Source organism: Oryctolagus cuniculus, chromosome 15, assembly GCF_051225735.1.
Source record: "Oryctolagus cuniculus isolate XC-2025 breed Fujian yellow rabbit chromosome 15, ASM5122573v1, whole genome shotgun sequence".
In the NCBI taxonomy this organism is placed as follows: Eukaryota; Metazoa; Chordata; class Mammalia; order Lagomorpha; family Leporidae; genus Oryctolagus; species Oryctolagus cuniculus.
The window spans coordinates 80966617-80978959 of NC_142881.1; the positions used below are offsets into that span (position 1 = coordinate 80966617).

Genomic DNA, 12343 nt, shown 5'->3' on the forward strand with positions numbered 1-12343 from the left:
TCTTATTAAAGATTTGTTTATTTGAAAGGCAGAGTTGACAGGGAGATCTTCCATCTGCTATTTCACTCCCCAAATGGCCACAATGGAAAGCGTTAGGCCAGGCCAAAGGCAGAAGCCTGGAATTGCATCCGGGTCTCCCAAAGTGGTGCATGGACCCAAACACTTAGGCCTCATCAACTGCTTTCACTGGCAGATTAGCAGGGAGATGGAATGAAGTGGAGCATTGGGACTCGAACCTGTGCTCACGTGGGATGCTGGCATTGTGGGCTGCGGCTTAACTGACCGTGCCATAGTGCCAGGTCATATCAGGCCCATTTCTAAAACATTGGAGATCTTTTGGGAAGATCACTTCGGTCAGACCTGCTCGGTAAAGCAATCCCAACAGAGTTCCTTTCCTCTGCTGCTTCACTGCTCGACTGCCTGCAACTGCTGGGGCTGGGCCAGGCCAAAGCTAGGAGCCGGGAACTCAGTCCAAGCCTCCCACGTTGGAGGAAGGGAACCAGATGATTGAGTCAACATCTACTGCCTCCATGTGTGTGCATTAGCAGGAAATTGAATCGAAACTGGTGCTTGGTCATGTATGGAATTTGGATTTCAAACCAGGATTTGGTTCCCAACTGCATCACGTACTCTAATCTGTCATTAAAAATGTTGTAATCTGTGTATGCCTTCATTCTGCTTCTGTTTTCTCCGTTGCAGCCTTACACTTCTAGTCATCTACGAGACCCTCATCCACCCAGTTTCCACCATTGCACCACCATCCCTCCTACTCTATGTTAGCTTCAACCTACTTGAGGGCCTACATACTTGCCTCCCACTCTGTCCTCTCTGTATATCCTCCCATTCCTTCTGGCCCACCACGTTGGACTCACTTTCCTCGTAACCTCGAACCCTTGGGGAGAGCCTCAGGTGGCCACTGGGCTCACAGCCCAAGAATGTCCAGAAGATTCTACTTGTTCTTCCTTCCTCATTGTACCCCCCACCCCATCCCAGCTTAGGTGGCAACTAAGGCAGGGATGCCTGTGCCTACCCATCTTCCAAGACTCCCTGTAGCACCTGCTCCTCAGCTGTCTACCTGGCCAGCCTGCACCCTTCCTTGGAGCTCTAGAGCCCCTCAGACCAGGATGGTTTCAGGCCCTTGCTGGGTGGGAGCTCATCCACCTACCCCTCTGGATGGGCAGTGGTTGTAGGTTTTGAGGCCACAGTGCATTTGGTATTATGTACTAGGAGCATAAGGACTACTAGCTGCATGGAGCTGAGGTCAACAGTGGGCTCCCAGCCATGTCCACCTTCTCAGTGCCCCCATAGCCGTGTATGGTGGCATCTCCAGCAATACACCGCCCCTCCCATCAGTGAGCAGACAGCCTCACGGGCTCCTGAGGGACCACGGCCACCAGCAGGTATGGTCTCTTATGTTTATTTATTTATCTCTCTCTCTCTCTCTCTGTTTATTTATCTCTCTCTCTCTCTCTCTCTCTGTGTGTGTGTGTGTGTGATTTTTTAAAAATAAGCATTAGTTGATGTTAAAACAGAGAAGGGAGTGGTTGTTTTTCTGTCTTAAAAACTGTTCAAAAGAGAAAGAAGAAAACAGGCATGTACCAGTTCAAACAAGAACAGATCCCATAGATGGATCAATCCCTGTATTCCTGCAACTCCTGGAACATGACCAGGCTGAATCTGAGAACCAAGGCTTTGAAGCACAGTTCAGGTCTCCCAAGTGGGCAGATGTGAGATAACCACTGGAGTCAGCATCAGCTGTCTCACTGGAACCATGTTTGTAGGAAGCTGGAATCCCAGGATGAAACCCAGAATTAAACCCAGGCATTGTCTTATTGGACCTACATAGGCCTCTTTCTAGCCTCTTAACTGTTTGGCTAACCGCTGCAAGGATGGTTCCCCTCTTCTTTGTCCCCTTAGTGCATGCCTGTAAGGAATGAGTTCCTTACATTTTCATCCTGTAGTTACTAACTCAGTAATGTGCCAAGTACTTTACTGCTGTATTCTATCATTCTAATAATTGTCAAGATTTCTTCCATAAAAAAGGTTAAAAAGTGGAAGAAAGGAATCAGTTAAGGTTTTAAAATTTAATAAAAGAAGAAAAGTGTGACTCCACTGAACATTTGGCCAAATATATGATTCCAAGGTGAATGTGGATGCCTTTCTTGTCCTAATGAAACTGAAACAGTTGGGGCTGTCCTTTTGTTTGTACAACTTAGATTTGAGAGGCTGATGCCTGTGTCCTCAAAGTATGACATTTCAGTTGTCAAATGTAGCTACGCAAAGATTTCAGAAAATGATAACCTCGGGGAGTAGTAAATATGTGTGTCCCTGACAGCGGTTTCGTTTAGTTGTGTTTTGATGAGTGGAAACCATACATGAAAATTGATTGCAGGAAATAACTTATGATATCCTTGCTTTTAGTAACATACATATAAAGTAATGGAGATTTGATTTATGGTAACGATTCTACAATCATATATGTGGGCCTGACCTCTTTGATTTAAGCAGCTACTGCATAGAGATGCAAGCACCTTCATTGAAGCATTGAAGTTAAAAGTCATGTTAGTATTCTTGTCTGCCACTTCTTAACTATATTCCTTTCTCTGTTGTGCCTGTGTAGTTATTGCACAGAGTGGGAGAAAATGATTTAGAAAGTGTTTCTTTTAGTTTCTGAAAGACAGTGTGTATAATTGTTGTCATTTCTTTGAATATTTGGCATAATTCACCTCTAAAACCATCAGGGAGTAGAGAGCTATCTTTCAGAAGATTTTGCCAAACTAAAAATTCTATTGCTTTGATATTTATAAGAATCATTAATTCATTTCATCTTGTTTAAGCTTATAGTTTATAGCTTTCAGGGAAATGTATTATTTCAGATAAAGTGTTAAGTACATAAAACTCAGCAGAATTTTAGCTCACTGTCTTTCTTAAAAATATTTATTTATTTATTTATTAGCAAGTCAGAGTTACAGAGAGATCTTCCATCTGCTGGTTTACTCACCAGATGGCCACAACGGCCAGGGCTGGACTAGGCTTGAGCCAGGAGCTTCCTGTGGGTCTCCCACGTGGGTGCAGAGGTGCAAGCACTTGGGCCATCTTCCACTGCTTTCCCAGGCCATAGCAGAGAGCTGGATCAGAAGAGGAGCAGCTGGGACCCAAACCATCACCTATATGGGATGCCAGTGTTGCAGGCAGCTTTACCTGCTACACCACAGCACTGGCCCCACTTACTATCCTTCTAATGTATATGTGGTGTGTGGCACCTCCATAATTTGTCTTCTCTTTTTCTTTATCATTGCAATAAAGATATATCAGTTTTGCTGACGCAGTTTTTGTGTTCACTAGTTTTTTGTTTTGTTTTCAATTTTAATCTGTTTCACTCTTTGACTTATTAGTTGCTCCCTTATGCTTGGCTTAGTTTATTTTGCTGTTCTTTGTTATTTTTTTAAACTAAAAATTATTGTTGAATAGATATCTTTCTTCTCTTCTAATAAATGCCTTTATTGCTATGAATTTTACTCCAAATACTGCTTAAGTTGCATCTGTATAACTCTGATACATCTGCATTTTAAATTTTTTAAAGTTATATCCTTTTCTAATTTATCTTGAGGCTTCCTCTTTGACTTAGGGATTTAGAAGTGTATCGTGGGGCCAGCACTGTGGCCTAGCATGTAAGGCTGCCACCTGCAATGCCAGCATCCTATATGGGCACCGCTTTGAGTCCCGATTGCTCCTTTTCATATCCAGCTTTCTGGCCTGGGAAAACAGTAAAGATGGGCTATGTCCTTGGGTCCCTGCACCGCATGGGAGACCTGGCTCCTGGCTTCAGATTGGCTCAGCTCTGGCTGTTGCTGCCAATAGGGGAGTGAACCAGCAGATGGAAGACCTCTCTCTCTCTCTCTCTCTCTGCCTCTCCTTCTCTCTCTATGTAGCTCTGCCTTTCAAATAAAATAAATAAATCTTTAAAAAAAAGGAAGTGTATTGTTTTACTCCAAGATTGGAAGTTTTCCAGCTATCTTTGTAGTATTAATTTATAAATTAAATAAATTTACATCTAATAACATTCTTTATAGCATTTAGTTTCTTTAAAAAACTTTGAAAGTCTGTTTTATGATGAAGAAATGGGCTACATTGGTGAATTTCCTTACGGACTTAAAAAATGGGTCTTCTGTTATTTTTGGGTGCAGCATTCTAAAAACATCAATTATACCCATTTGATTGAAAGTTTGATGCAATTCTTCAATATCCTTAACTGATTGTCTTCTAGTCCTATCTGTTACTAACTGATGCGTCAACAATTACAAATAAAATTGTAAATATTTCTATTTCTCTTTTGATTTTCGTCAACTTTGCATAGTGAAGTTATGTTGCTATGTAATATGCATGTAGAATCATTTTATTGTTTTTTTTTTTTAATTGCACCTTTGGGCAACATGCCATGACCCTTCTAACTCCTTCTAATTTTCTCTGCTCCAAATTGTACTTTCTCTAGTATTAATACAGTCGTTCAGATTTTTTGGATTAATGTTGCACAGGATGTATTTATTTACCCCCTTTACTACTTTATCTATTTCGATGTATTTGAAGTAAGTTTGTCATGGACAGCATCAGGAGGGGTCATTTAAAATAAAATCCTTTCTGAAAATTTCTCTCCTTCACTTGCTGTGTTTAGGCCAGCTGCATTCAACATACTCATTGATAGTTTTGGATTTAGCCCAATTTCATCATCTGTTTTTTGACATTGAACTCCTTTATTTCAGTTTCTCCTTTCTTGCTGTCAGGTGACTTGCATGGTTTTTCATTCCATTTTAATTTATCAGTTGTGATGTATACATTATCTGTTTCTATAGATTGTTAGTGACTGCCCTCAGAATTATAACACACACTTTCTTTTTCATAGGCTCGTAACAGTTTTGCCGTATCAGGGAGAAATTTTACCATCAGGTAGGTCCTTTCTTTTCTCTTCTATGTCATAGTTTTCTTACATATTCCACATATCCCAACAATCCACATTAAAAATTCATCAGGTGAATGTTATAATTTTTGGTTCAATCATTGAATCAATTTTGTTTTAAAAGATTTATTTATTTTACTTGAAAGTCACAGTTACACAGAGGGAGAGAAGGAGAGATCAGAGAGAGAGAGAGAGAGAGAGAGAGAGAGGTCTTCCATCCTTCCATCCCCTGGTTCACTCCCCGAGGACTGCAATGGCCAGAGCTGCCCCAATCTGAAGCCAAGAGCCAGGAGCTTCTTCCAGGTCCCCCATATGGGTGCCGGGGCCCAAGGACTTGAGCCATCTTCTACAGCTTTCCCAGGTCATAGTAGAAAGCTGGTCGGAAGTGGAACAACCGGGTCTCAAACCAGTGCCCATATGGGATGCCGGCACTGTAGGAGGCAGCTTTATCTGCTATGCCACAGCACCGGCACTCATTGAATCCATTTTAAAAACCTATTGGGGCCGGCACTGTGGTGCAGTGGGTTAAGTCTCAGAGAACGTGGCGGTGAGACGGTGTCACTAGTCAGGGTTAGGGCCTGGAACTCTTCCTCTCCTGCAGTGGAAGGCTGTGTCTTTAACTGTCAGTGTGATGACATCCGCCTTCCCAGAATGCACCTGTCACATCCAGGTCCAGGATGCGTGCTCGCACCCCAACACATTCGTGGAGCTACTCGGAGGGCGCACCAGCCGGAAGGAGCTGCACCTCCAGCGCGGATGAAGGCTGCCGTTTTCTCTCTTTCTCCGCGGAGCGCTGCACATCGGGAGCCAGGGACCGCTTGTGCATGCTTTTCCCCGTGCAGAGCCGTCCACCTTGGTGCTTTCCTGCTCTCTATCTCCGACGTGTGCATGGACCAACCAAACCGTAGGTACCATTTTCGTTTTTTTCTCTTTCTCTTGTCCACGGGCAGTTCTTTGGCCCGCTCTTGTTGAGCATTTCTCTGTGCGGGGCAGCCCATCCTGGGCCTGAATGTGTGTGTGTGTTTCCTGGGTGCTACATAACCTCCTTCCTATTTGCACGTGGGGCTGGTCTGCATTTTGTGTTTCTGTCTTGGAAGGAGACAAGAGCCTGCACCAAATTTAATATAATCTGGGTTCTGGTTCGAGTCTCGGCTGCTCCACTTCCTATCCAGCTCCTGCTAGTGCCCCTGGGAAAGCAGCGGAGGATGGCCCCAGTACCTGGGCCACTACACCCACATAGGAGACAGGGGTAGAGACAGGCTCCTGGCTTCGCCCTTGCCCCTGGCCTGGACATTCTGGCCATCTGGGGAGTGAACCAGCAGGTGGAAGACCTTTCTCTCAGTCTCTCCCTCTCTAACCATGACTTTCAAATAAGTAAATAAATAAATCTTCAAAATCATTAATATGTTCATGGCCCACATAGTAGAACTCTGGGAAGTAAGCTCATGAAGAGTGAGGAGACTTTTCCCATCCTGCTCCTCTCCAGAGCCCCTGATGGAGGTTGGGATTCTCTGCCCCTGCTGCTTTGTCTAAAATCTTGGTCCGGAGTGATTTACCCTGTGAGCTCTTTTCTCCGACCAGGCTAGGAAAAGTTTTTGTTTTTGTTTTGAGTTTGTGCAGTGTTTTTTCACTTGTTATGCATATGAACTGATGATCTACAAGCTCCTTAGTGTGCTGGACTAGATGCCAGCCAGGTTATTTTATGTTCATGCCTGGTAACATCTTATTGAAAGTTGGACATTGTATTAAAAACTTATGAAGGCTCAGAATGATAATCTCATTGCCCAGAGATAATTCACTCTATCATAGACCAGGCAAATAGCATGAGGGTCATAACTCAATCTTTTGCGGTGGCCCTGGCTCGAGTCTGCATTTCCTTCCTTAGAAGAGTCTGGCTTCGTCTCCACCCCTAGGCTGTGGACCTCCAGGGATCCCAAGTGAAAATCAGTGACGCTTACCAACGCCTCCTGATGGCTGATTCTCAGAACCGTAAGTTGGCCTCTTACTAAAATGACCAAAACCTGCACTCCTCTTTCCCATTCTTTCTTCCCCTCTACTTCTTAGTCTGTTAACCTAATGTTGTAGTAGGAAAACTGGCATCTGGTCTGCTTGTGTTTTACTGTGACCTGCTGTTCTCCGGGATTTTGGTCCCTCAAGGTCTAGATGCTGGAAACTGGCAGTTAGCCTAGTGGCTCAAATGCCCACATCCCATGTCACGGTATCTAGTTTTGATTGCTGGCTCTGGCTCCTGGCTTCAGCTTCCTTTCAAGGCAGACCCAGGGAGGCAGTGATAATGGCTCAAATAATTGTTTTTTTTTTTTTTCTACTCACAAGGGAGACTTGGATGGAGATACTGGTTCCCAGCTTCATCCTTGGCTGCTGTGGACATTTGGTGAATAAACCAATGGATGGGAGTTCTCCCAGCTCCCTGAAATAAGTAAACATCACCATTGAAAAGATCTGGATGTTTTCATTGGCCCAAACTCCACCTTTTGTTCCCCTGGTTCTGATATGTGGAAAGCTCTGCCTGGGTAATGATCTTCCCTTGGCTTCTGGTCCATTCTCTGGCTGGCTTCTCAGCTCCTTGCTTCAGACCAAAGTGGCTACTGCCAGTGGGAAGCACCTCACACCATTCTCCATGGGACTGTGGCCCTCAACTCCTGGATCTTTCAGTAGCTCCCAAATAACCTGCAACCATATGCTTTTGTTTTATGCAGTTTTTCTGGTTGTTGTTCTTGGAAATGTTGGTCTTAGTAGAAAGGGAAGACCTGGGGCAACTTACTTACGAGAAGTAAAGTTGCAGACAGTGCTCCTAGCAACTGTGAGATAAACAGAAGTGGTATAAAGAGCCCAGAGGGCAGTGTTGGCCATCCAAGTAATGAGATGACCCCTGGCTATAATTGAGGTTGTGTTTCTCTGTCCATCAGAATTGTTGGCATTCTCTTGTGTCTAGAGATGACACTACTGCATCCTTTACCCAGAGTCACCGCTGGGAGAGAAAAGGGGGCAGCTTTCTAACAGATCATGGTCAGGTGGCCTCTTGGGCATGAGCTAGTAAGGAATTCTTAGGAAAGGGCCAAGGCAGGGCATAACTTGTAGCTCAGGGTAGCTCCAGTGTCAGTGCTGGAACCTGCTCCTAACAACTCACAAGAGCCTATGGTGTGTTTATGTGTGGTCACATAAACAGATGCTGGTTGTAAAACTTGAATCAGGGAACGGCCACCCAGGAGGGATGTGTGGCAGTGGGGGTGGGGCCAGATTCAAGCCCTTTGGGTCAATAGATACTGGGGGCTGACTCAATAATGATTGGCTCTGTGTTCATGTGTGTGTGTGTGTGTGTGTGTTATCATTTAGTTCTCACTACACCATGAAATCAGATAGTAGAGACTAGGAGAATTTCTGTTCCCTGCTTCAGTCCACATTGCAACTCGGGTCGCTGTGACCCCCTTCATCTTCATCCTTAACCACAGAACCTGCAACAGTGCAGGGTGGGAGGACTGAGCCCAGGCTAGTTTCCGGTCGCTGAGGGCAGACAGTGCAGTGTGGCAGAGTCCAAGGACCCGTGTGGCCCTGAGCACACACTTGACCCGTACAAGAAATGTAAACAGGATTGAGCCCAAGCAGCATGGAGAGAACAGGGAGAGATTTAAGAAAAATTGTCCTTGGTTGCTCATTGTTCTTGTACCTTGTTGTCATGCCCCTGTCCTGAACAAACCCCACCACCTGTTTTCTCTGTTTCTATACCCAGACAGTGCAGCACAGGTAATGAAAACTCGCACAACAGAGCAGATTGCCGCATTCTAAATTCCTGATCACCAATCTCCAAGACAGCAGGGGTCCTACCAGAACTTGTGGGCTGACTTTTCCTTTACTGTCCCTAGAAAGTTTTCACACTTTTAATGTGTGGAAGCATGCCTCTTCTCCCTCACTCAGTAATTCTAAAGTCGAACTTTCCTGTTTATTTTGCAGTATCTATAAATTCACGTAATGGGGTGAGACACAGTACAGAGAGGGTCCCTGGACCCTGTATCCAGTCTCCTGCAGAACCAGCATCTTGCAGAGTTACAGTACAGTTCCAAAGCCAGGAGACCACAATGGGCACAGCCAAGGGAGAGAATGTTTTGGACCTCACAAGACTTCACGTCACCCTCATAGAGCCACACCCATTTCCTCTGACAGGCTCCAGTCTGTCCCACAGCTCCATGACTGAGTCACATCCTGAATGTCATTTGTGTGCAGTCACACAGAGTAGGTGCCCCAGGGACTGGGTTTTATCAGTCAGCATGGTTCTCTGGAGATTCCTATAGGCCACTGTGCGTACACATAGTTCCTGTAGGTCACCGTGTGTACCCATGGTTCCTATAGGTCACTGTGTATTCATAGTTCCTGTAGGTCAGTGTGTGTATCCATAGTTCCTATAGGTCACTGTGCATATCCATAGTTCCTATAGGTCACTGTGCATACCCATAGTTCCTGTAGGTCACTGTGCATATCCATAGTTCATATGGGTCACTGTGCGTACCCATAGTTCCTGTAGGTCCCTGTGTGTACCCATAGTTCCTATAGGTCCCTGTGTGTATCCATAGTTCCTATAGGTCACTGTGTATCCATAGTTTCTATATGTCACTGTGCATACCCATAGTTCCTATAGGTCACTGTGTGTACCCATAGTTCCATCCTTTGTATTAACATCCCTGGGATGGATGGTCTGGTATTGCCCACTAAGGTCCATCAGGGTTGATTCCAGTTCTTGCCTATTAAAAATTAAGCTGCTGTAGACATGAAGTATTTTATATGAATGTAGGAATTAATTTTTCAAGGATAAAAACCTCTGGCATTTTAATTTAATTTATTATTAATTTAATGTTGAGAGACTACCAAGCTGGTTGCCCATGTAGCTGTACCATTTTGTAGTCTCATTAGCAAGGTAGGGTTGATCCAGTTTCTGCACATCCTTGCTAGCATTTCATATTTTAAGTGATTTTTATTTGAGCCAATTTGATAGGTATATACTGATGTCCCAGGGTGGTTTGTACTTGCATTTCCCTCAAGGGTAATGACATTGAACATCTTTTCATGGGCATATATGCTGACTGCATACTTCTTAGGTGGAATGTGTGTTTTCTAACTGGATTGCTATTTTACTGTTCAGTTGTGAGAGTCTTTTACATTTTCTAGATACTAGTCCTTTGTCATCTGTGTTGTTTGTAAATACATGTCTTAAAGTATTTACCTCATTCTTTTTTTAATTCTTAAAAAAAAATTTATTTGACAGGTAGAGTTATAGACAGTGAGAGAGGGAGACAGAGAGAAAGGTCTTCCTTCCGTTGGTTCACCCCCCAAATGGCCGCCACAGCCGGCGCTGCGCCGATCCGAAGCCAGGAGCCAGGTGCTTCTTCCCGGCCTCCCATACAGGTGCAGGGGCCCAAACACTTGGGCCATCCTCCACTTCCCTCCCGGGCCACAGCAGTGAGCTGGACTGGAAGAGGAGCAACTGGGACTAGAACCCGGCGCCCATATGGGATGCCAGCACTGCAGCCAGAGAATTAACCAAGTGAGCCACAGCGCCGGCCCCTACCTCATTCTTTACTGCTTTATAGTTTTCTGGACATTTTGTCATTTTATATTTAAGTTTGTGATTCATTTTGAGCTCCATTTTAAACAAGCTGTGAGACTTAGGTTGAGTTTAATTGTTTTCCTCTGGGTAGCCTGTTGCTCCAGGACTATTTGTTAAAAATTTTACCTTTATCACTTCTTGGCCTTTTCGCTGAGATCAAGTGTAAAAAGTCTACCTTTCTGCTGTCGACTTCCTCTTCACTTTTGTCAAATGAAGTTGAACATCTTTGCTTTATTTCTTAGTTCCCTGTTCTCTTCTCATCGTCTAACCATGTACCCATCTATATATGCCACACAGTCTTCTTAATTTAGCTATTTCTTTTAACCAGATTTATTTATTTATTTATTTATTTTTAAAGATTTATTTGGGAGACAGAGTTACAGACAGAGAGGTCCTTCGTCTGCTGGTTCACGCCCCAAATGGCCGCAACGGGTGGAGCTGGGCTGATCAGAAGGCAGAAGCCAGGAGCTTCCTCTGGGTCTGCCATGTGGGTGTAGGGACCCAAGCACCTGGGCTACCCTCCACTGCTTTCCTAGGTCATCAGCAGTGAGCTGGATCAGAAGTGGAGCAGCCGGGACTTGAACCAGTGCCCATATGGGATGCGGGTACTGCAGAGAGACATAATGTACTATGCCACAGCACCCATCCTGACAGACTTATTTATTGCACTTTTTCTTCAAAGTTGTTTTAGTTATTCTAGTTATTTGCCTTTTCATATACCTTATAGAATAATCTTGCCCTTATCTCTAAGATTCTTATAAACTTAGTAGCAATTACATTAAGATTGTATCTCAATTTGGGGATAATTGACATAGTTACTATATTATGAACATAGGATATCTCTCTAAATTAGATGTTACTTGATTTATTTTGTGAATATATTGTGGATTTTTAACATACTAAAGGTTCTCATTTTTAAAATTATTGATACTATATTTTAAATTATTGTATTCATGGGCTCATTGATAGTACTTTCAAAATCAGTTGGTTTTTTGTGTATATTGACCTTGTATCCTGCAACCTTACTAAATTCAGGTAAAATGTATAAAAAGTATTTTTGGAGGCAAGGGGTATATTTCCTGAGATTTTCTATGTAGAAAATTATGGCATCTGGACATAGGGACAGTTTTGCTTCTTCCTTTGCAACCTATATGCTTTATTTTCTTGTCTGATGCTGGATTGAAACCCAAGATTGCATTGAATAAGATTGCTGAGAGTGGAGGTTTTTGCATTCCTTTTGCTTTTTTGGGTTTATTTTGCTCTGCTCCCATCATGGTCTTGAGATGGGAGCCTATATTATTGTATTAATTATGTATACATTACTTTTCTTATATATATGTGTATATATTTAGTGCTATACATTTTCTTCTTAGCACTGCTATAGCAGTGTACCACACATTTTGATTTTAAATTTGGAGATTTTAAAAAAATTTCCCTAGAAACTTTGTCTTTCATATATGGATTATTTCCAACTGTGTTGTTTATTTTCCAAGTGTTTTGATGTTCTCCCCATTTTATTCCTGTTACTGATGTCCAGCTTGATTCCATTGTGGCAGAAGAATATACTCCTCATGACTTTAACTCTTTTAAATTGGTTGGGGATGATTTTAGAGCCTGGAATCTGATGTAACTTTGTGAATATTTTGTGAGCATTTGATAAAAAAATGTAATCTGTAGTTGGATGAATGTTCTAGAAACATTGATTAGATGCTGTTGACTGATAATGTTGTTGATTTTTCTATCCTTGCTGATATTTTTTTTTCTAGTTGTTC

The 12343-nt window shown here is 43.2% G+C and overlaps 1 protein-coding gene across 1 annotated transcript in view; it reads left to right on the forward strand.

The window, feature by feature from the left end:
* LOC149122105 (uncharacterized) overlaps nucleotides 1-12043 on the forward strand; it is a 35858-nt gene extending 23815 nt beyond the window's left edge. Inside the window, exons 4-6 of the mRNA XM_089313636.1 lie at nucleotides 4901-4944; nucleotides 5625-5858; nucleotides 6868-12043. Coding sequence (XP_089169762.1) covers nucleotides 4901-4944; nucleotides 5625-5858; nucleotides 6868-6905 — 316 coding nt within the window. The 3' untranslated portion in view covers nucleotides 6906-12043. The remainder of the gene's footprint in view (nucleotides 1-4900; nucleotides 4945-5624; nucleotides 5859-6867) is intronic.
* The last annotated feature ends 300 nt before the right edge of the window (nucleotides 12044-12343 follow it).